This window comes from Cydia splendana, chromosome 20 (genome assembly GCF_910591565.1).
Source record: "Cydia splendana chromosome 20, ilCydSple1.2, whole genome shotgun sequence".
NCBI lineage: Eukaryota > Metazoa > Arthropoda > Insecta > Lepidoptera > Tortricidae > Cydia > Cydia splendana.
In genome coordinates this window covers 6484340-6508644 of record NC_085979.1, presented here as the reverse complement: position 1 = coordinate 6508644, position 24305 = coordinate 6484340, and the positions used below count along the sequence as shown (strand labels likewise).

At 42.3% G+C, this 24305-nt stretch overlaps 3 protein-coding genes across 4 annotated transcripts; 1 reads left to right on the top strand and 2 right to left on the bottom strand.

The window, feature by feature from the left end:
* The first annotated feature begins 900 nt into the window (after nucleotides 1–900).
* Nucleotides 901–20432, top strand: LOC134800465 (transient receptor potential cation channel subfamily A member 1-like). 2 transcript variants are annotated; one of them, XM_063772928.1, is made up of 11 exons: nucleotides 901–931; nucleotides 4557–4833; nucleotides 5519–5713; nucleotides 6109–6326; nucleotides 14573–14751; nucleotides 15611–15792; nucleotides 16270–16501; nucleotides 17180–17338; nucleotides 17544–18653; nucleotides 18969–19229; nucleotides 19511–20432. In XM_063772928.1, the coding sequence occupies exons 1-11, from the start codon at nucleotides 916–918 to the stop codon at nucleotides 20360–20362; spliced, it is 3681 nt and encodes a 1226-aa protein (XP_063628998.1). In that variant the 5' UTR covers nucleotides 901–915; the 3' UTR covers nucleotides 20363–20432. The 2 variants fall into 2 exon arrangements, with proteins under 2 accessions (XP_063628998.1, XP_063628997.1); XM_063772927.1 differs by lacking the exon at nucleotides 901–931 and adding an exon at nucleotides 3029–3435.
* LOC134800467 (dynein light chain roadblock-type 2-like) lies at nucleotides 7302–9632 on the bottom strand. Its single transcript, XM_063772930.1, has 4 exons — nucleotides 9570–9632; nucleotides 8406–8484; nucleotides 7786–7886; nucleotides 7302–7489 (listed from the first exon to the last, which is right to left on the bottom strand). Exons 1-4 carry the CDS (start codon nucleotides 9591–9593, stop codon nucleotides 7382–7384), a joined length of 312 nt encoding a protein of 103 aa, XP_063629000.1. The 5' UTR covers nucleotides 9594–9632; the 3' UTR covers nucleotides 7302–7381.
* A 144-nt stretch (nucleotides 20433–20576) lies between the features above and the next one.
* On the bottom strand, nucleotides 20577–24288 carry LOC134800466 (dynein light chain roadblock-type 1-like). Its single transcript, XM_063772929.1, has 4 exons — nucleotides 24149–24288; nucleotides 23161–23248; nucleotides 22484–22584; nucleotides 20577–21668 (listed from the first exon to the last, which is right to left on the bottom strand). The coding sequence occupies exons 1-4, from the start codon at nucleotides 24203–24205 to the stop codon at nucleotides 21534–21536; spliced, it is 381 nt and encodes a 126-aa protein (XP_063628999.1). The 5' UTR covers nucleotides 24206–24288; the 3' UTR covers nucleotides 20577–21533.
* Between the last annotated feature and the right edge of the window lie 17 nt (nucleotides 24289–24305).

Sequence of the window (24305 nt, the reverse complement as noted above, 5' to 3'; positions counted from 1 at the left end):
CTAAATAACATGTAACACAGCGGCACACTATTTTAAGCAAGAGACAAATAATGATTTTTCAATAGGTTAAAGCTTAGAAGAGTTTTTGCACACCTAATAGACGACCGGTCTGGCCTGGGTAGTGACCCTGCCTTTGAAGCTGGTGGTCATGGGTTCGAATCCCGATAACGGCATTTATTTGTGCGATGAACACACTTTCCATTGGTGGGCCTTATGCCTTTGGTAATAAGCTCCACCGATGGACAATTAAGTGTGGGTGATAGTATGCATAGTAGTGTTAGTCACAGTACCAGTGATAAATAAACAATCCGCGGCTATCTTTAAGGATACGCTTATCTACTGATAACATCGTCTTGTCATAGAGCTATGGAGCTCTAGAACTGAAACTGAGAAAATATAAAATAAGCCCTAGATTAACGAATAAGTTTTCCGTTCAAAGGAATTTGTGACTGCACTAGCCAATAGCCATGCAACAAGATCTTGGTAAACTAGCACAAGGCCTGCATGATGGTAAGCGGCTACCGTAGCTACCGTAGGTTTTGGGATTATATTGAGCAACTTTTACTATGGGACCAACCCCGAAATCACGAAAAAAAAATTATTCTCCCATAGAAAATGGACCAGTCAAAATGTATGAAACAGCCAAATTTTTTTTCGCGATTTCGGGGTTGGTCCCAAGTAAAATATAATCCCAAAACCTCCATGGCACGGGAATCCAGTTATTTTTTAGGCACCGTGTATATGAGTGCGACTGTACCTAATTTAAGAACCGTGTCTAAATATTCATAAGTCTGACCGAAATTGTCAAATGACGATAAGAAACCAATCACTTAGCAGTTGGAGTTCTCGATTCTGATGGACGGATTGAATATAGGAATATAAATATTGTGAACGGTGCAATTATGTGGAAATAAAATGGCGCCTATAAGAGGTAAGTTAAGTTGAATAAAGCTATTTTTAGGGTTCCGTACCACGAATGGAAAAAACGGAACCCTTAAGGATGACTCACGTTAGACCGGGCCGTGTCCGGGCCGGAGCTTCCGGGGCTTACTTTTCTATGACATGACAGGCGATCACGTGATGCTTTCCATAGAAAACGATGCGCCGGAAGCTCGGGCCCGGACACGGCCCGGTCTAATGTGAGTCATCCTTTATAGGATCACTCGTGCGTCTGTCTGTCTGTCCGTCCGACCATTCCCCCCCTTATCTCCGAAACTACTGGGTCTAAAATTTTGAAAAAAAAAATAGGCACACAAAGTAGTTCTTTACCTATAGATGACAGGAAAACTTATTAGAAATGTGCAGTCAAGCGTGAGTCGGACTTAATTACTTAGTTTTTGGTCCAACCCCTACGGGTTTTTTATGAGACATTTCATTCATGTTCCACATAATAAAATACATTGTTAAAAATTGAGTACCTACCTAATGTACGGAACCCTTGGAACTTTTTTGTCCGACTATACTTAGATGTAGAGCCAAGCTTCTAACTCTACACGCCCTAACTCTACAAGCCCTAACTTCAGAAACTCCACACCCTAGTCAAAATATGTGCCTTGGTCGTTTCGTTACTACAAGAATAACTTTTAAAACTACCTGTCTAGTCTAAAGATAAGAAGATAATATTTAAAAGTAGGTCAGCAAATATTACGAATTAGGCTCCAATATGAACACGGCATAATGTGAATGTGTAACGGCACTCCACCAACCATAAGGATTGATCTGATTAGCTAAATTAAGTGCAATATAAACAACCGTGATACAGAAATTGAATACCGGTTAATTCGTATGAAAAATATACCGGTATTCGGTCCCTGTATGATAAAATTGATAAAGTCATCGCGAATGTCGCGAAGTAACAAGTGTCCGTAACTTAGAGCATTTTAGTAACTGGAGACGCCGTGGCTGTCATTTTCTGTACAAAACCTTCGAGCAACACCGGCTTCCGACACATTACAAAACAGTCTGTCGATTTTTGCGGGGGAGAGGCACGTCAAATGTTATGCTATTTCTACATGATTTGTACAGTCGACGTCAAAGATATGTTTACACTTTTCACCTTACTCCTTTGTAATAAGGCGAATAATGTAAACATATCTTTGACGTCGACTGTACGTAATATACAAATAGCCATGTCAGATAAATGTCAGTCCATACAAAAGTTTGCACAGTTGTGCAAGGTTTTCGGCTAAGCTCTTAAAGGCGACTCAAGGTATTAAATGCTCTAAAGTCTAAGGTCCGAAATGGTCGGTGGCATCCGATAGCATGGCAATTTACACGTTACACAATAAACATTCTATACCAGTATTTTAACACTTTATAGGGCACACTTAGATATTTAACTACTGCGAAAATGTGGTCACTTTGGGGTCATTTTAGCGGGTTATTTTAGATGGGGGATGGTGATTCCTATAACATAATGTTTTTGTATTTTCTTATGCACTTTTTTGTACTTTACGAGTAAAGAGGCGATGACGCTTGAAACGTGTGTTTATGTAATGGTTTATGTATTTTAATCTGTTCCGTTAAGCAAGTCATTACAGAACAACCGCCCCTTTTGATGACCCCAATGTACCTTAGATTAAGATAAGATTTGTCATACATATAATATGTGAACTAGCGACCCGCACCGGCTTCGCATGGGTTAACAAATTATACACCTAAACCTTCCTCAAAAATCACTCTATTGATGGGTGAAAACCGCATGAAAATCCGTTACGTAGTTTTTGAGTTTATCGCGAACATACAAACAGACAGACGCGGCGGGGGACTTTGTTTTATAAGCTGTAGTGATGTGTATCTTAATACTGTGTTATATTATAATCTTTTAACTATTGTTTAATTTTCCATAGCAAACTTAACCTTGGCAGAGATGACTGTCCAACGATAGCTTGAAGAATGACTGTACTGTATACTTAATAATACCAACTTATCATTGCGTCTGAGAAAGGCGCCGACAGTTCACAAACCAAGCCAATGATCCATGAGATTGTGTTAGTTTAAAATTTGGCCACTGGTAATTTTAAGTTTGTTAAAAATACTTTGCATGTGTTTGTGTTTTAGTTTCTTATCAACTTTACTGCGGTTCGGACGTTAAAATACTGGAGTAAATGAGGAACTTAACCTCAAAAATAGTTTATACTGAAATGAACTTTATTATTTACGTGTCAAGGTTGTTTTTAGAAGTGTTATAGAGCGGCAGTGACCGGCAAAATAGTTTTAAGTGCAATTTGATAAATTTGTGTAAATTTGAAATATTTAGGTAAATTGTTATTACAATAACTAAAGTTTTATTGAGTGAATTATTTTATTGTTGAAGTGATGTAGTTTCGTGTATTTGAGAGTTTTGTTTGTATTTCCTTAATTAATTAAATTAGCCGGTGTGTGTTTGTCAATAAATGTGCACCAAAGGAGTGTTTTCTTCATTATTTTCGACAGGTAATTATGCGATGAGTCAACTTTGTTTTTGTTCAAATAAAATACCTATTATTGATTAAGTACTTTATGTTCTAAAACATCTGAAAGTTTTTAATTCAAAAAATATAATAAAATCCATACCTACCTAGTATTATTTATCATTGCGAAAGGAACTCAGTATGTCTGTTTGTTATTTATTTACTCTTTAACCGATGAGCCGATTTAGATAAAATTTGGTATGGAGATATACCCTGGTAAACCCATTTTGTCAGTAGAAAAAGGCGCGAAATTCGAATTTCCTATGGGAGCACAACCCTTCGCGCCAATCGCGCCAACCGTTTATACATGTATAAATTGCCGCCTTTTTCGATTGACGGAAATCGCTTGCCAAACTTTAGTTTAGTAGTAAAGGGGTGAGAAGAGGTCGGATTTTTCTTTGGAAGTAGTTTTAAAAATGATAATTTTATGCAGAAAAACTCGCTGGCAAACGCTAATATACCTAACTATAAGCATACCTATGCAAATAACCTAATTCACTTATAATAGGTACTCCTTAACCCGTGGAGCGCCCGCTAGTATCACACGTGTGATACTAACTCAAATTGGGTCGTAGCGACTCAGTATCAGGCGTGTGTTACTACCTTACTACCTACAGATCGATATGGGTCAAATTGCTTTGCATCAATTTGTTGTATGATGGGCGCGGGGCGTTCGACGGGTTAATAGTCATTTTAAGATAACTCCTTACTTTGAAACCCGTGTTAAACCAGTATGTATAGTTTATGCATAGGTCATAGGTAGATGGTATCAAATGGTATGCAATTATGTATAGTTCGTCATAAGATGGGATTGTCCAGCATTGCAAAACAGGCAAAGCAAAACAAGCTTACCTATATACAAACAGAACATACCTAGTCAAAGACAGATAAATAGACACAGGAATTAGATTTTTCTGCTTCTTCGTACCTTTGACAGTTAATAAACTATTAAAAAAAACAAGAATTTGACACTATTCGTATGATTGACGGGATGACGGGTAAAACCTATGTTGGCGCCATCTATAAAATACTTTGACCGGCCAACCTTATTCAGTAAGTATTGCATTTTTTTTAATCTATGAAAATCATAACGTTTAATTTCAGACGTCGAACGCGGCGTCCCCGACAAGGATGCGACCCAGCTTCGTCCCCTACTGTCGAGGCGTCCAGGCCAGGGGAATGCCAGTGGCCAAAACCCTAGCAGCCAGGGCAACACCCAGGCTAGCCAGGGCCGGAACACCCCTAGTCCGGGGCAGGGTAACCGGACAACCCAGGGTAGCCAGGGTAACACACAGAGCCCAAGGCAAGACAGTAATAGCCAGGCTAGCCCTGGTCTCGGTCAGGACGCTGGAGTTAGAAAGAGAACCGCGGTGGTTCCAGAGTAAGTAGTTTAAAACAAGTATTTATATAATTGACTTGTATACCGTTATGCATGTGGGTATAGATAATCACGCTTTACATGTGACACAAAGCCACGGACTTACAGACAGACATGGCGAAACTATTAAGGCCGCTTGTAGACGTCCGTTATTGCTACCGACAGCTACACCCAAGAAAACAAGACATCGTCGCCGAACCCGGACAATTGTCCGGCGAAAATAACGGACGTCTACAAGCGGCCTTACGGTTCCAGGTTGACTATGGAACCCTAAAAAAGTACCAGAATTTAAAAATAAGTAGTGTAGAATTTTATCTTTGTACTGTAAAGCTCCGTCCAGACTTGGCGAATGTGCCGAATGTCTTTAGTGAATAGCTCGCATGCTCGCAATAGGCCTTTTACAAATATGATGCAATCGTGACGTTTTCATCAGATCTGGACGAACGTTTGGAGTGTTCTTTTAGAATTCTAGTCTCGTCAACATTCGGCGATTACTTTGTACTACAAGTACTACAACACTTCTGTACATTTTTCTTTCTTACCGGTTTGGGATACCCTCCTACAATTTAGGAGGGGTTTAAATATTCTCGGGTTAGAGGTGTAGAGTTAGAGCCGGCGTAACTTTATTTTAACGTATACAAGCGCATTGTAATTTTCCTACTTGAAAAATAAACTCTTTATCTTTCAGACGTCCTGTTCTCTCTGTAGTCATCCCACCACCACCAGCTCCAGAGTCCCAAGCCAGCACCCCAACCCCAACCCCTCAGACGGAGACAGCCACCTCGTTCCAGAAGAAATGGCGCCGCAGCGACCGCCGCCTGCGCAGACTTAACACCGAGCTGCTGGAGGCTATTGAAACTCATGATATTGAAGAGGTAGAAAGGTGGGTTCCATTAGAATTATTTCTAGATCGTTGCGGTTGCTTTTCTTGCTGCCAGTTTATAAGGTCTACAAACAATGAAAGTCTATTCTCCCCTAAGGTGGATCTGCTAGCTCGAAAATTGACATTGGGTAAATCTGCAGGCAGTTCCGTACAGTGTCAATGGATATACTACAACCCTAAAAATTGTCGCTACTGGAGTTTTATACAGCGCACAGACTCTAACTTCTTAGACAGGGAAAGCGAGTTTTATCCAGAAATCCAGAATAAATTGCGAAGCAAAACAAATTTTGAAGAGGTGGAATGGCCATATATTCCGATTGTTTCAATAACAGTAATGCAGGTTTCTCAATTGCAAGTGTCACTATCATGCTTCATAAGTTTTTGCTTATTTCTAGGCTGCTCCAAAATGGCGCCAATCCCAACGCGACATGTCGTCTCGGGAACGTGTCAGCGTGCCACATGGCAGCTTTATCTGGCGGTGACGCAATGGCGCTACTTTTGCGTCATGGCGCCGAGAAACACCGCTTGGACAAACTGGGCCGCACACCGCTGCACTTAGCTGCCTATGCTGGGAACTCCAGGCAGGTCGCTATCATGCTGGACTTCCCTGAAGGTAAGTTTTTATAGAATTGAGCTGGATTGCGCAGGAATTGAGGATCAAATGGTCCCACAAAAGTGCACAGCTTGAATTTTTTCAGAAGAGTGTCGTTAGTTACATGAAATAGCTCGACCTTATAGAAGGTCGGCCTAAAAATATCTGCAAAACCGAAAGCAGCGGGGTTCAAATAAAATCCAGAGGACCCTTACATGACTAAGTATGTGGTTTTTAACAAGCTTTTATTAGGTCGACCTGTATGTAACTATGTAATCAAATCTTGCAAGTTAAATTTGATCCACTTCCCGGTTTCCGATTGAGCTGAAATTTTGCATGCATGTATAAATTGGATGACAATGCAATATTATGGTACCATGGAGACAGGAGGTGGCCTTAACAAACTTTTATTAGGTCGATGTAATGGAATCTAAGGTAACTAATTTAACCATCTTCCAATGATCGTAGTGTCATGAAAATTGGCAGCTGTATGTAGTTCTGATGACAATACAATACTATGGTACTGTCGACCTGATCTGATGATGGAGACAGGAGGTGGCCATAGGAACTCTGGGATGAAACAACGCAACCTAATTGTGTTAGGGGTTTTTAGAATTGTCTCGATGAGTATTAGTTGTCTGTCGTAAGAAAAGTACAGTCAGCGATAAAAGCTTGTACCAAAAATGAAATTTTTGCCAAAACCTTATTTGTCTCTGAGTTAGGTTTTAAAGGGGTTGATGTTCTGAATTGACGTAGCACTATAGGTAGGTATAATCCTAATGTATCATGCAATTCATGCATTACATTCCATGTCGAACAATTAGCGGCGTTCATATGGGTCCAAGATCAAAAATGTTTAAATAATGAGAATTTCATAAACTTAGTTTTATTTTGCTAAATGGAGAGATGAAAATAACCCTAAGCTACTTTCTATACCAACTAGTTAGCTAGAGTTATTTTATTCAAATAAAAATGGCAAAGATGTATTCGCTAGCTCTCTCTCTAATATCAATTTTAAATTTTGTAACTTCAAGGTCTATTTCGAAATGGCTTCTTGGCTCCTAATCCCCAAGATGTTAAGATTTCCTCATGACGACGATGATGTGGAACTCGTTATCGGGCACCACCACCGCCTCAGTCTTCTTGGAGACCATCCTCAGCACCACCAGGTCATCCAACACGTCCTGGAATACATGATGATGATGATGATGAACAACTATCGGTTGTGACAGGACTGACTTTTAATAACATTATGGTTGCAAACAAGATCCTGCCCGTGACCGTAGCCTCGCAAAATATGGCTAAAAGCCAGTCCAGACGGGACCATTTTTCGTCCAAACTAATTTAATTGTCAACCTATCCTATGAAATTGTGTACGTGTGGACGCTAGATGAGACGCCATTTTTTTTCTGATCAAATTGTCAATTGGTTTATTTGTGAAAAGACACACTGTACAGAGTTATAATAGACTTAGACTCACCACTTCCTTAATCGCGTTCTGCGCGTAGTTGGATAGACTCCTCATGTGCGTGGAGTAGGTGGCCGCCGTTAAGCTGTCCAGTGTTGTTGTCTCTGGGAACCCTGATTAAATAAATAAAAATTAAAACAGCGAAGTTGACGACTCGTCGTCCGCGGTATTTCCGGACTGATACGACATTCAAACCTTCAAGAAAAGAGCGTACTCCCATCTTAAACGCCAGTAACGTACTTACAACCTTACAACCGTAACGTAACAGTGTTGCGGGTGTCCATAGGCGACGGTAATCGCTTACTATCAGGCGATTCGTCTACTCATTTGCCTTCTATATACCAAAAAATCAAGTTTAGTAGTCGCGAGTCAGTGATACTAATATAACTAATATAGCTAATATTACGCGGTTACTCACGTATTTTAGTCACTCGCGCGACATTTTCGAGTACTAAACAGTGCATGAGTAGCGTAGTGACTTAAAAATACGTGATTTAAACCGTGAAATTCTCCCTCTATAGCTCAAAGGTTTTCCTCTTTTATTTTGATTTTACTATATAGGTACTACTAAAGTCTAACGTACCCGACGCACTTTTACGTGGGTTTAAATATTAATGATTTTATTAAATTACCTTCACAATTCACAATGATGGTTCCAACCACGTTTGCGTTTTCATTGATCCTGATCATGGTCTCAGTCGCATTGGAACCCTGCAAGAATACGTTTACTTTAGTCCACCGAGGCGTTTGCTACGCGGTGTTTTACCCCACAAACTTACGTTGGTACTTTATAGGTACTTTGTTAGATCTTAGGCGAGTGAACCATCTGTACTTTAGTACTAGTAAGTAGTCTTACCCACATAAAACTTTTGATTGGACAGACCGTCATAGATTTATATTTATATTTCAGTAGTCATAGGGCAAGAACTCTCGTATTTGAATACGTAAATACTTAACTCAGACGCAGTCAGAAAGGAAGAGCGTTGCTGCTTCTGCTCTACCGATCTTCTGTAGTGCAGCGACGAAAGAGCTTGTACACTGTCTTACCTGACACACGCTTTTCCCCACACTGACCGTAAGCTGTTACTCATTCTGTAGGTAGTCCAAGCCTACGTTTCTTATGCATGATTGAATTTCCTTGAAAAAAACATGGTGCGGGATTTTTCTGAAGAATTTCATTGTTTCGAGCAATCTGGCCCCAATTTCACCACGGTGACAGGTGCGACAATTGTAAAATCACTGTTGCTGACGTCACAGGCATCCATGGGCTACGGTTACCACTTACCATCGGGCGGGCCGTATTCCTGTTTGCCACCATCATTGTATTATTTAAAAAAACTTTATTACTTATATCGGAAAAAAACAGATATTTCTTTTGCGAAGTTTCTGACAATTGTCAAGATTTAGAAGAATTGTAGGTAATTCTTGACAGGTAATGAGTTATATGTCGGAATTTCGTGACAATTGTAGTGTTTCTTGTGACAATTGTCATAAACTTAGCAAGAGAAATATCTGTTTTTTTCCGATATAATAAAGTTTTTTTAAATAAAACAATGATGGTGGCAAACAGGAATACGGCCCGCCCGATGGTAAGCGGTAACCGTAGCCCATGGATGCCTGTGACGTCAGCAACAGTGATGTTTTACAATTGTCGCACCTGTCACCGTGGTGAAATTGGAGCCTGATCGATCAACGCTAATAATGAAACTCGCATGCGAGTTCTCGCACCGTCTAAATGAGCCCTAACTTTGAAAAAATTAGGATACCATAGCAAATAGACATTTTTCTTTACTTACCATATAATTTTGAGCAATTTCCATAGCGCTTGCTTTCCGCTTCTTGAAAACACAAAGAAGTTTATAAACACTATAAAAGTAACCAAGCCAAAATCCAAGAAGTTGACAATTTTCTGACAGAATTATTGAGAATGCAACAGTTTCTTTTTTCCTGTCAGTGATATGATTTATATCAAAAAGGTTCAATTTCTCTTTATTGCATATTCATAGCAGAAATAAAAGCAGCCAAGTGCGAGTCGGACTCGCCCATGAAGGAACCCGTAGCAGCAAGTAACATAATAAAATTGGGGTTTACGATTTATGACATATTAATAGGGTTGTCATACGTCCCGTATATACGGGACTGTCACCGTATGCCGCGCTGAATGTCGGGCTTGGGCCAACCTGTAAGCGTGAAGGGCGCCGCAGGCGCCCAGTATGTACGAGCCCGCGGAGCGCGCTGAATGTCGGGCTTCGCCCGACCTGTAAGTGCGAAGGGCGCCGCAGGCGCCCAGCATGTAGCAGCGCGCGAAGCGCACTGAATGTCGGGCTTCGCCCGCCCTGTAAGTGTGAAGGGCGCCCAGCATGTAGCAGCGCGCGAAGCGCGCCGAATGTCGGGCTTCGCCCGCCCTGTAAGTGTAAAGGGCGCAGCAGGCGCCCAGCATGTAGCAGCGCGCGGCGCCCCGAATGTCGGGCTTCGCCCGACCTGTAAGTGTGAAGGGCGCCGCAGGCGCCCAGCATGTAGCAGCGCGCGGAGCGCGCCGAATGTCGGGCTTCGCCCGACCTGTAAGTGTGAAGGGCGCCGCAGGCGCCCAGTATGTAGTAGCGCGCGGAGCGCGCTGAATGTCGGGCTTCGTCCGACTTGTAAGTGTAAAGGGCGCCGCAGGCGTCCAGTATGTAGCAGCGCGCGGAGCGCGCTGAATGTCGGGCTTCGGCCGACTTGTAAGTGTGAAGGGCGCTGCAGGCGCCCAGTATGTAGTAGCGCGCGGAGCGCGCTGAATGTCGGGCTTCGTCCGACTTGTAAGTGTGAAGGGCGCCGCAGGCGCCCAGAATGTAGCAACGCGCGGAGCGCGCTGAATGTCGGGCTTCGCCCGGCATGCAAGTGTAAAGGGCGCCGCAGGCGTCCAGTATGTAGCAGCGCGCGGAACGCGCTGAATGTCGGGCTTCGCCCGACCTGTAAGTGTGAAGGGCGCCGCAGGCGCCCAGAATGTAGCAACGCGCGGAGCGCGCTGAATGTCGGGCTTCGCCCGGCATGCAAGTGTAAAGGGCGCCGCAGGCGTCCAGTATGTAGCAGCGCGCGGAACGCGCTGAATGTCGGGCTTCGCCCGACCTGTAAGTGTGAAGGGCGCCGCAGGCGCCCAGTATGTAGTAGCGCGCGGAGCGCGCTGAATGTCGGGCTTCGTCCGACCTGTAAGTGTGAAGGGCGCCGCAGGCGCCCAGAATGTAGCAGCGCGCGGAGCGCGCTGAATGCATGTAAGTGTAAAGGGCGCCGCAGCCGTCCAGCATGTAGCAGCGCGCGAAGCGCGCCGAATGTCGGGCTTCGTCCGACTTGTAAGTGTGAAGGGCGCCGCAGGCGCCCAGAATGTAGCAACGCGCGGAGCGCGCTGAATGTCGGGCTTCGCCCGGCATGCAAGTGTAAAGGGCGCCGCAGGCGTCCAGTATGTAGCAGCGCGCGGAACACGCTGAATGTCGGGCTCCGCCCGACCTGTAAGTGTGAAGGGCGCCGCAGGCGCCCAGAATGTAGCAGCGCGCGGAGCGCGCTGAATGCATGTAAGTGTAAAGGGCGCCGCAGGCGTCCAGTATGTAGCAGCGCGCGGAGCGCGCTGAATGTCGGGCTTTGCCCGACCTGTAAGTGTAAACAACGCTGTATAAGAGCGAGGATTTTTAAAATACCAGCGGCTCGCGGCCGGAGTCCAAGGCCCACCTCCCCGACCAACCACCCTATATAAGTGACTCGGAGGTATATATACGCGACAGGAAAAATTTCGATAGCGCGATGTAGAACATTCGAAATTCGAAAATTTACTGATGGCTATTTTTGAAATCTATGACACTTATGCTTTACTCTGTCTAGTAATAAAAGAGAAGAATAATAATAGAAGAGATATTGAAAAAAAAAAGTATAATGTTTTTTTTCTACTCGTCGACTGTAATTCTTGAATTAAGATTTCGTATACCAAACTGCATTTGGGTAATTTTAATGTATGGGCTCCCAACTCAACTATAATATTCATTTGGATACAGTTTAGTCAACTATAATCAGCTATAATGAAATTGACCAATCACAGCTCGCCGCGGTCAAGAGGACGAAACAAAACCATAGTTCAAATTAATTATTTATTTTACGTTGGATTGCAGGAACAATTGCTTTATAAGTCAGAAACGCGCATGTGACACCCATAATATAGGAACATCCATAGACTACGAAAACCGCTTAGCGTTACTTGTTAGTCTCCATAGGCTACGGTGGCTAAAATCGAGAAAAAAACTGTTTAAAATTGAATTCAGCAAGGAGCAAGTACCAGGGCCTCATGAGTTACGAGAAGGTGTCGTTGAACAACCCGCCGGGCTGCAGCCGGGGAGCTACGAGTATGAAGTTATCACGGCTGCTAGCTGTATACTTTTGGTTTTTTTGGCTATCCTATATGATACTATTTAGAAGAACTATTACTGAGGAGGACTCAAAGAGTCCCTTAACACGAGTCTGCAGTCGAAATTGAACGGAGCGGTCGCCATCTTGATTTTCTTTATTTTCGACCCGATCTTGATGAAAATCGATATCTGAGGATCCGTGAGGCCCCTTAACACGAAACTCCAGTCGAAATTGAACGGAACCGTCGCCATCTTGATTTTCTTTATTTTCGACCCGATCTTGATGAAAATCGATATCTGAAGATCCGAGAGGCCCCTTAACACGAAACTGAAGTCGAAATTGAACGGAACGGTCGCCATCTTGATTTTCTTTATTTTCGACCCGATCTTAATGAAAATCGATATCTGAGGATCCGAGAGGCCCCTTAACACGAAACTGAAGTCGAAATTGAACGGAACCGTCGCCATCTTGATTTTCTTTATTTTCGACCCGATCTTGATGAAAATCGATATCTGAGGATCCGAGAGGCCCCTTAACACGAATCTGCAGTCGAAATTGAACGGAACCGTCGCCATCTTGATTTTCTTTATTTTCGGCCCGATCTTGATGAAAATCAATATCTGAGGACCCGAGAGGCCCCTTAACACGAAACTGAAGTCAAAACTGAACTACCAACGTAAAACGAAAGTGATTTAATTCGTATTAAGGGGCTATTCATAAATTACGTCATTTCAAATTAGGGGTGGGGGGGGGGGGTCTGGACATCGGATGACGGTAGCATGAAGTAGGAGGAAATGGGGTCATTTGAAACATGATTTTTGGATGATTATAGGGGGGGGGGGGGGTCAAAAATCGTCAAAAATCGATGACGTAATTTATGGACAGCCCCTACTTAGGGCTTTATTTAAAATTCGTATTAAGTCAAACGAATTTAAAGCAGTTTCGGTCAATAAGTGCATGGCCTTATAGTGACTGGTTTCTGAAAATAGCACTTTTAAACTACTGTTTCATAAATATGAACAAAAATTGTATCAATGGATATCTAGCTTAATCGTTGATTCTTTATTTTTCGATAAAATATAAGAGCAATTTATTACTTAGGTACTTAATTAATTTAGGAGATAACTATACTTACGCTAAATGCGAAAATGACTCAACCTCAAATCTTATTTTGCGATTTCCCAATAACTTGAGATTTTGCATTGAAAAGTCAGTTTCGTTCTTAATAAAGTTTTCTATGCACCCTTTTAAATAGGTTTTTGAGTGAAATTGGTATAAAGCTAAAAGTATATGGTAAGTGTTGGTTATTTTATTCCTTTACTTTATTTTTCTTTTACTAATTAATAAAAAGCCGACTAATCTGGCATTTTTGCCGACTATTTGCCGACTATAAATGAGGCCGGAGAGTCGGCTATTTCCCAACTAGTAGGTACATCCCTAATTTAATTTAGTCGTAACATACTGTTCGCGTCCGTACTTCCATAGAATAGCTTTCATACAAAGATGTTTACCAAATATCACGCGAGATGGCGCTGTACCGGGAGCGGCGATTTCTACATTGCGCTAACGACATTTTTATTGATTGTATATAAGAGTTTGGGATTACTTTTATTACATTGGCTTTATTTGTGACTGGTTGTTTATTTTCATAGTCAATTCTTCGTTAGTAAAGAGCGCCATTTTTGATAAAATTAGGAGTAGGTACATACACATACCAGATGGTGTGGATACTATTAGCCTTAGCTCAGCTCTATAGCTGAAATATTATTTTGTCTATCATGTTACGACATCCAAGGGAGGAGGCCTACATCCAAGATTGGATCACCAAAAGGCCACCATGATGATGATGATGATCATCATCATAGCTCGAAATCGGCCAGCGAAATTGGCGTTTGCGTCCGCACGGCCTGATTTGATCAGCTAATTTAATCATATTGGAGAATAAAAACCGGGCAAGTGCGAGTCGGACTCGCGCACGAAGGGTTCCGTACCATAATGCAAAAACGGCAAAAAAAAACGGTCACCCATCCAAGTACTGACCGCGCCCGACGTTGCTTAACTTCGGTCAAAAATCACGTTTGTTGTATGGGAGCCCCACTTAAATCTTAATTTTATTCTGTTTTTAGTATTTGTTGTTATAGCGGCAATAGAAATACATCATCTGTGAAAATTTCAACTGTCTAGCTATCACGGTTCGTGAGATACAGCCTGGTGACAGACGGACGGACGGACGGACAGACGGACGGACGGACGGACGGACGGACAGCGGAGTCTTAGTAATAGGGTCCCGTTTTACCCTTTGGGTACGGAACCATAAAAATTGTTCCCGTCTGGCCTCCCCCCCTTTAACATTACTTTGCTAGTAAGTATAGTATTCGTTTTTGAATGAATGTGCAACCCTCATCTTATTTTACTTCCATGTTTTTTGCAGACATGCAAGTTCGCGTGGAAAGCGACATGTCCTCAGGAACGGAAGAAGACGTGAAGAAACTCTGCCAAGTCACAAGACAGTTGGTGAACGTGCGCTGCGATCTGGAGGAGATGCACATCCTGGTGCCCAAGAACTGGAAGGACAATATTGACCATGAATGCAAGGATATCATAGGATCGGTGCGTTATGCTTAGAGTTAGACCAAGAAAAGTCTGCAGCGATTTTGATAGCCCACGCAGTGCAAGTGTTATTTATACGTCATAATTTCATAGAAGTTTGACGTTTAAAATGACATTTGCACTGTGTGGACTGTCAAAATCGCTGCAGACTTTTCTTGGTGTAACTCTAGTGCGTGTTGACTTTGATTACAGAAACTGTTTGAGAGAAATGTCATGTCATCTTGAAATTTAAGTCATTGTCAATAGAGGTGACAGCAAAGTGTCATCTATTGGGTATTAGCATGTCGAGCACTAGTACGTATAGCTTATGCATGCCTGCCGGCTTCCAACCGTCAGCTGCGAAATCACACATTATACTTACTCAACTTCCCGGATCACACAACTACACACTCAGAAACAACGCGTATACTGATAGCGCCGAGTTTCTGGCAACAAAACACCATACATGGTGGAGAAGTTTAGTCCGTAGGCGATTAGAAGGAAAATCTCCAGCGCAGCCGAGTCGAAGCATGCTGCCGGATACCGGGCCGGCAGTATCCAATGTCGCTTACCTCCACATCTGACAAAAAGAAACAATCGGACCTTGCCGCATAAATAGGTCCGTTCAGCTTGCTGGTCCGATCTCTGGCCTGCAAACTCCTTCCACTAAGAGCCGATGCCATCAGGTTTCATTTCAGAGACACATTTGTGAGGCTAGTTCTGAGTTATTATAGTAACAACTATTTATTTGCCTATAGGTACAAGTTCCGCTAACTGGTCAATAAGGACCATGAATGACCCCAAGACAAAGCGTGGCACATGTTGTTGTATGCCACAAATGCCACAATACCTGTTAACTCGAATTTAAACGCATCCACAGCTCCCCCTCTTCCAACCAGGCTGGACGCCCCTCCACGTTGCCAGCTCGTGCGGGCGGCGTCACTGCACACGCCTGCTGCTCGCCGCCGGCGCTGATCCCAACATTCGTGACGTCATGGGCCGCACGCCACTCGACGTTGCCGGCTCGGCATTGTATTTTGATAAAGAGATTAAGGAGGACCAGTGAGTACTTCTTCAAACCTGGACACTTCATTTTCAGCTCGTGCGCGTCGACCCTAATATAAAAGAAGTAATGAGGGCTGCACGCCGCTTGAACCAGGGTGCTAGGCAAGAAGACAATCGTTGATAAAAAAACGCCAAATAAAAACTTGGGTCTGATCGACTGCACGACTTAAGAATTGACATACATATATGCTTTGTATCTCCATTATGGACTTCACGGGCCTATAAATCCTGGTCTTTTGATAGGCTTGCGTGGGGATATAGATCCAACACGTAGAAGCCCATTGGAGAGCTTTAATGTCATGTATGCTCATTTTTACGAAATCGACCGCAATCTAAAGCCTTTCTAAAAGACAAAATTCCTAAAAAAATATTTTAAAATAGGTTTTCTGTACTTTTGCACAATCAGAGGAAAAACTGGCATACAAGATTTGTTATACCAACTTTTTTTAAATTTTTCCATATCTCATATTCCAGCTTCGTCGACGTCCTAAAAATGCTCCTCAAAGCCAAAGGGCAGTTCCACACGATGCGCAGAGAGAAGGGGGTAGCCAACGTAGACACCCCTCTTCATACAGCAGTCATGTTGGATAGCAAGGAAGCCATTGAGTTACTTCTTGAGGCTGGGGCACAAGTGTCCTGTCTCAACAGTTCTGGGCTCACTCCACTGCATTTATGCGTAAAGAAAGAACAAGAAATAGCTTTGCAGGTGAGTCTTTATTATAGCACAGAGTGAGACAGACATGTTAAGAGTGCTGCAAGGAAGCTATAGAACTGCTGCTGGAGGCTGGGGCGCAGGTGTCCTGTCTCAACAGTTCTGGGCTCGCTCCCCTGCACTTGTGCGCTAAGAAAGAAATAGCTTTACAGGTGAGTTATTGTTTTTTAGCTTTATTTATGAAACAGTCCCAGTCTGATTAAATAAGGGGTAAGTAAAAGTTTCAGAAGCCGGAGTACAACAAGCAGAAGGTATATAATAAATCTATGGTCCACAATATTGGGGAAGACGTAAGCTTTGTAGTAGACCTTCGACGCTGATATGATAATGGAGTTTTTTTATAGCGGTTTTTATATTAGATTCGCCAGCCTCATACTTTAAATACAGAACAGATGACTCCCTCTTTCTTAATATTAACGGTCTGGCTACGACTTCGTGTGGTGGCAGGAGTGGCAAGCGGCGGCAGTAGATGGGAGCGACACGACTTTTCGTTGTCATCTCATCTATGGCCACCGCTCGCCGCGGCCGCGGGTGGCTAGTGGCCGAACCGTAAGGAAGACTTACATAATGTACCTCTGTTTAACATCTTCCTACTTTACGAAGATCAGATACGTTTTTTATCGCGGTATCTTAAAAGGCCGTTGATTTATAATATCACTATTATTTTAACAGGTATTAGCCAACTACGACTATAAGCACGCAGACCCTCTGTCTGCTGTAGTCGACGTGAAGGACGAGGAAGGACATACAGTGCTTCAAGCAGCTATCGAAGCGGAATGGGTGCCAGGAGTCTGTGTGGCATTGGAGGCTGGAGCCGATGTCACACTGAGGGTAAGAACTTCTACTTTGTTTAACCTACTATCTATTTACAAAATGTTTTTTTTTTCCTTAAAGAATTTCGTCGAAATGCTGTCACCTATTTCAAGAACTGTACATTTTTCAAGAATGTATGAATGTTCATGTTGGTCAAATACCTACCCCTTGAAACAAGTACAGTCTGGTGGTGGACTAACTTTGGTGGTACTATTTATTTCAGGCCAATGACGGCGAGACTCCTATCCATTCAGCAGCAGCAATCGGCAACATCGAAGTCCTCAGCGAGATCCTCAGCCTCGCCAAACAGAGCAAGTTCATCGACTGCCAGAACGACGAAGGGGAGACTCCTTTGTTTAAAGCCATCACCAACGGGCACGTAGCCTGCGTACGAGCGTTGCTCAAAGATGGCGCTGCTATCGACAAAACTCTACCAGGAGACATTAATGTTCTCCACGTCGCTGCAGACCACGGGCATTTAGAAATACTCAAATGCCTTCTAGAATATGATCAGAGCTATCAAATGTTGAACGTCCTAACAGCAGCAGACAAGAGAGGCATGGGGCCGATACATTTCGCGGTGTCCGGCAACCATTATGAGTGCGTCAAGTTTCTTCTTGAGAAGAACGCTGATATCAGGCTGAGAACTACTTGTAGCCCTCACAAATCTTCCACTCCTCTCCATATTGCTGCTGCCAAAAACTACTCAGAAGTCGCTAAAGTTATACTGGCTATGGATAAGACGACAATACATGAAGTTAACAGTATGGGCTGGTTCCCTTTACATACAGCAGCGCACCACAGCAGCCGCGAAGTTATAGCTTTGTTGCTGAAAGATGGCGGTAATCTGGCCGGTTACACTGACGGCCCAAAGAAATTCAGGAGAACAGCGATCGACATGCTTTTGAACAATCTATCTAAGCCAACTGAATATTTGGAAGAAGTTTTAGATACTTACATCACTTCGAACACACAGAACTTACAGGAGAATGACTGTATTGTTACAGTTGATTTCGCTGTTCTCATTCCTAATGTCTGCGAAATGGAACAGATGAAGGTGATTGAAGCGCTGCTGAAGACTGGAAACAGATACGGACAGAGAAGATTACTCGTGCACCCATTAGTTGAGAGTTTCCTCTTTTTGAAATGGAAAGTTTTGCTGCCATTTTTCTACACTATTATAGCGTTCTATGCATTTTTCGTCTTCTCGTTGTCTACGTTTGTGGTGTCTGTGTTCTGGTATAAAGACACGGATAAAGTGGCACCTGAATGGCTTAGCCCGCATATATGGGGATACGTCGTATACTCTGCAGTTTTTGTGGTATTAATACAGGTAAGAAAGATTCTTAAAAAGAAAGGTGGGTATCAATTAATTCAATGTTTTGCCTTTTGGACTAAGTTGGGCACTGTAAGTGGTTACACTACTAAAACACGGTATCCCTTGTATTAATATCTAATATAACTCAAATTCGGAGAGCTTCAGGATTCGGGAGCATTGAATTCGTTGTTCAAATAGTAGGAAGATGTTGTCCCATGAAAGTTATTTTTTTTTCCCACGTGTTTCTTTAGTATTTTCCTCACCAAAGCAGAGAGGTAATAAGATACATAGACATTTATACATTTGATGACTACAAAATTCTCATTACAGGAGCTTCTATACATGAATGTGAAAAGCAGTCGCTACTTCCTCCAACTAGAAACTTGGGTGAAATTTGGCTCCATAGGCCTAGCAACTCTTCTACCTCCAGCCATCACCATTACCTCCTGGATGGAAAGTGACTGGCCACGCCACGTAGCCACGGTGGCGCTGCTGCTGTCATGGTTAGAGATGATGTTCCTGCTGTCTAGGTTCCCTAACTGGGGGTACTATGTGCTCATGTTTGGGAAAGTCGCGTCTAATATTGTGAAGGTTTGTTGATTGGTTAGATAATGACGTGTAGTTATATTTATATGATAAGTTTTGTATTCCATCAGTTAGTAGCCTTTATTTTATGAGATTATGAGCTATCCATTGCTCACTCAAAACTGACTGTCCTATAATATGTGAAAATGTTGACACCCCAAATTGTATAATAAATAGTTTTATTTCTTTGTAAACACAATGTCAATCCTGATCCTGAGAGAATTTGATAGAAGATTTCTTTTTTATTTTTCCGTTTCAACTGTCTAATGTGATATTTTAAATTACAGATTCTCCTCACCTTTGTATTCCTAGTCATCGGTTTCTCATTAAGCTTCATGATCCAGTTCCGCTCTACGGAACCCTTCGACGACCCCTGGTCAGCGCTGGTCAAAACCTTGGTCATGATGACCTCAGAATTTGAATATGAAGCCCTCTTCGACGATGATCACGCCAAAACACTCTCGACATCAATATCCGTAGTCAGATTCATGTTTGTTTTATTCCTAATTCTAGCGGCAATAGTCCTCATGAATCTGATGGTTGGTGTTGCGGTCAATGATATTAATGACTTAGAAATATTAGGGAACATAAGCAGACTTGCCAAACAAGTAGAGTTTCTAGGCACGTTAGATGTATTAGCCTACAATAGGTTCTTTCAAACGATATTGCCAAAAAGGCTGAATAACCATATCAAGAATAGAAGAAGAGTTATGGGGACAATTTGTCTGTGTCCAGGAAAACCTAGATGGAGGCACTACAAATTACTACCATCAAAACTAAGAGACGCCATTTTAGACAGAGCCCAAGCTCAAGAGAAGCTAAAGGAAGTAGAGATGGATTTCAAACAATTTAGACAGAAAATGGATGAAATGCATGAAGTTCTTATGAAGAGCGAAAAGAAGAAAGAAGTCTTCGCCATTGAAGATAGGCCGGTTAAAATGAAACAAAGATTTGACGAAATAAATAAGCATTTGAAAAATCTGGATGACGATGTGGGCGACGTCAAAGATCAACTAGTAGAACATGAAAATACACAAACGTCCATAAATGAGCTTAATGTTAAAATGGACCAAATGTCGCTAGATATAGAGAATATAAAACAGTTTTTGTTAAGATTGGAAAGCAAGTTAAGTAAATAGATCGTACGTATTAATTTTGTATGTTACCAAAAAGCAAGTTAACAAATTAAACGAACTGATTAATGACAAACTCTTTAATTAATTACTTAAATTACCTAACCTTATTCTCATTACAATAATTACTAATATGGTAATAATGGAAAAGATACATCGCATTCCACCAGACACCAGAGTATTGCTTGATGGATAATGGCAATCCATCCTTATTAAAAAGAGCATTCGTAACCGACAACACCCTGGTGCGTTAATGTTTTTATAACATTCACCACTCATTATAGAAATCGAAAATTTTCCATCCTCATACATAAATAACAGAACTTATCGAAGTTTTTTCATGTGGAAATTTCTCAATTTTGGAAACTTCACTTCACATCACATCACATCAGTATTAGGAACGGGGTTGGGGAAATGCTGATAGAGAATAGAGAAGCCAAGTCCATCCAATTGTTTTCCTAAACCTGTATCTTCTACTGAGGTATGCATTAAAAAGTATTCTATCTATACTTGGCAAGCCATTTCCATCAGTAGGAAAAGGCGGCAAAAAAAAAAACAACGGGTTGCACTCCGGGAGTGCCGGCAGAAGTGAAAACTCAACGACATTGTAGCTCAAAATATTAATAACAGCGCCATCTAGTGCAAAATGTCTGCAGCACTATGTATAATTGAGGTTAACGCCATCTAGCGTTATCTTGTCGCATTACTTGAAACCCCTAAGCACATCACTGTGAGTTCTATTAATACCAGTTTGAGGGAAACTCACTAGGCATTTAAATCAAATAAAGAAAAACACAATGACATTGTCCGTCACACGTGACGTCACGCAAGCGCCCTGCGCCGCCTAAACGAAACAGCAGGCTCAGGCATAGAGAAAGAGAGGGTTACACCTTACGCCTTACGCCTTACGCTGTCTCGAGTTTATCATTTTTTCCCCACCTCAAAAAGTGCACAGCGGGGCTGATTTAGACGGCGCGCGAACTCGCATGCGATTTTAGTTACATTGCGGACTGTTGGTTATACGTCCAATTCGACCGACTGATCAAAAACCGCAATGTAATGAAACTCGCATGCGAGTTATCGCATCGTCTTGGGGCCTAAATCTATCCACAGATGGATATTGCTGACTTTGCTCCCATACGACGCAATTCTCCAGCTGACTGCCCCCTCAGATCACTTATTTCGCCCTCTGTGCGGGTTTCTTAGCCTTCTCCCTCTGAACGACGATGATGCTGAACTCGCGGTGCGGGGCCACCATCACCTCTTCCTTGGTGCTCTTTAGACGGAACACTAGTGGTTCGTCGAACGGGTCCTATGTCCAGAACAGATTTAAAGATGACTCACGTTAGAGCGGGCCGTGGCCGGGCCGGAGCTTCCGACGCTTACTTACTACGCGACTACGTTATAATGACACAGAGAGCCTACCGCGAACATCGAAGTTCGCAAATTGCGGGCAAATCTCTGTCACTCTAATTACGAATTAATTGAAGTAAAAGAGAAATATGCCCTCAATTTGCCAACTTTGGGGTTCGCGGTAGGCCCTTTGTCGCTGTCAATTGCGTGCTGTTAAAAAGTGATACTTATTACAAGCTTTTATTTAGTTTCACCTGACCTGTTGTCTGTCTGTAATCATACGATTTGAGCAGCACCATAACAGCCCAGGTAGGTAATCACCTAAAACTATAACTAGTGAAAGTAGCAAATGTGGGTGCAACCGAAATAAGTGGTTTCGCTCCCATAGCACCGAATAAGTAATAGTACTACCGTACAGAAAGGACACTTCCTACAAATCCGAAGTTAGACAGCGATTCAGGGTCGAATCATGATATCTTTATATCCCTTTCTAACTTATGGCACTATCCTTTTCGGCTATTTATTAGGGTTGTCAAAATTCAAGTCATTATCTGTGGTCGTACACGCAAAGGGACGTCAAGTGGTGCCAACCCTATAAATTGCTGCTTGGGGCAATGCTGAGCCGAACGGAGCCGAGTTTGCCCGAAGTCAGGAGTGTCTCCCCACTGCCCATACTAAATTTGTTCCGGAATGTTTATGTGTGGTGACCTCGACTGTCTCATGTGCTCCTAATGTTGAGGTGGTGGACTTTCCAAATATGAAAGATATACGAACCAGCTCCATGATCAAGTGGTGGATCATAGTGCCTAGACGCAGCATGCGCGTGGCGTACCGCGTGGAGACCGACAGGTTGATGTTCGTCAGGATTGGAGATCCTGTAATATACTGAGTTTAAATGTGCCATATTTAACCAAAAGGGTCGTTAATTGTCGGTTGTCAATAAGGCGCTATTATATAGCTCCGATTTAAAACCAACCTTATCGACAGCCGACAATGTGGTACTTTTTGGTTTAAAATGTCACAAATGTTGATACCAACTACAAAATAAATTGATTTCTGGATGAACAAGATGAAGATGGATCAAAGCTTAGAAATAAAGTAAAAGTGGAAAATCACACTGTCTTGGGGTCTTGGGACGACCCCAAGACAGTGTGATGGTAACGATGTGTTACCCCCCCATTGTTACTTGTAAATAATACAAAATTTATTTTGTATTAAGCAGAGACGTGTGCAAGCATTGTAGTATCGTTTGCAGACGCTTCTGCTTATACAAAATTAATGTAAGATATATTAAGGTGGTGGGACTAGTGCTTCATATGCTAATGTCCAATAGATGACACGGCACCCTGCTGTCACCTCTATTGACAATGACTTAAGTTTCAAGATGACATGTACTGGGACCGCGTCGAGCACCAGTACCACCACCTTAAGTATTCGGTATTTGGATATACCTTCCTTGTTAGCCATGATGACTGTGTCCACAGAGTCGCCGTCCATGATGCGGTCCACAATAGGATTCCTTTCGTTCATTAGGGCTGTCTGTAAAATACATATTAAACATTATACATAGTATACGTGCACCCCCATGGACTATGACCCCATAATTACCTATTTACAAATAGGGCATAATTGAAGGGCTGTTTACAAAAACAACATAACTGACTACACTGGTTGACACCTGAAACGATTAACAATGTTCTTAAAAAAGTGTCAACCGCTCTAAGCAGTTATGTTGTTTTTGTAAACATCCCTTCAATTATTTTCCATCGTATACGGAAACGTACGTGTCTTGCTATTTCAGTCAGTCTCGCTACAAAAAGTACTGACGTTGACAGAAGTAGCATGAAAAATACGAACGTTTCCGAGAAAATATGATGGAAAACACTATGCATTAGGTAATACATCTGTAGCCTGTGACACGTGACAAATAGTATCCTCGTATTTAAGGCCCACGATCCTACCCGTAGTGCATAGTGCAGTCACTGCCTTAATATGTTACACAACGATGTGACACGATCTTATTTGTAGAGCCATAAGAGCGTGTCACATATTTTTGCGGCCTTCGAAGAGTAACATATTATTGTACTAAATAGTTCAATGTAATTTAAACAATTTTCAATTATTGGCTCTATTACAAAACAAAAGAAATTCAACCATATTTAGTTCACTAGTGATTTCAAATTTAAATGGCATTTTGTATGGTGGGGGGCCTTACGAGGATAAGCACTATAGTGGCTCTGTGTGCTGTAAGATCTCACGACCCAGCTGCGACTCCGCCATTTTGGAAAAATGACCAAAAACACAATCGACATCGAACCTGCTAACAAAATTTCACGAAAATCGGTTGAGAGTGAACATACATATACGAAAGCATTTTTGCCTCAAGCCGAAATGGAGGCGAGACCGTCGCTATTGCTCGGCCATTTGTTAAATAATTACCGTATGAACTAAAAAGGTGTCTTTGTCGTCTTTTAATAACTTCTGCATGACCTTCATTTCGTCTCACAGCTATTATTTGAGCAATAATTAAATAGTAGGCCTGATTCAGTAATGTTGATTAATGTTGAGTGAACAATTCGAAATCCAGCAGGCTATG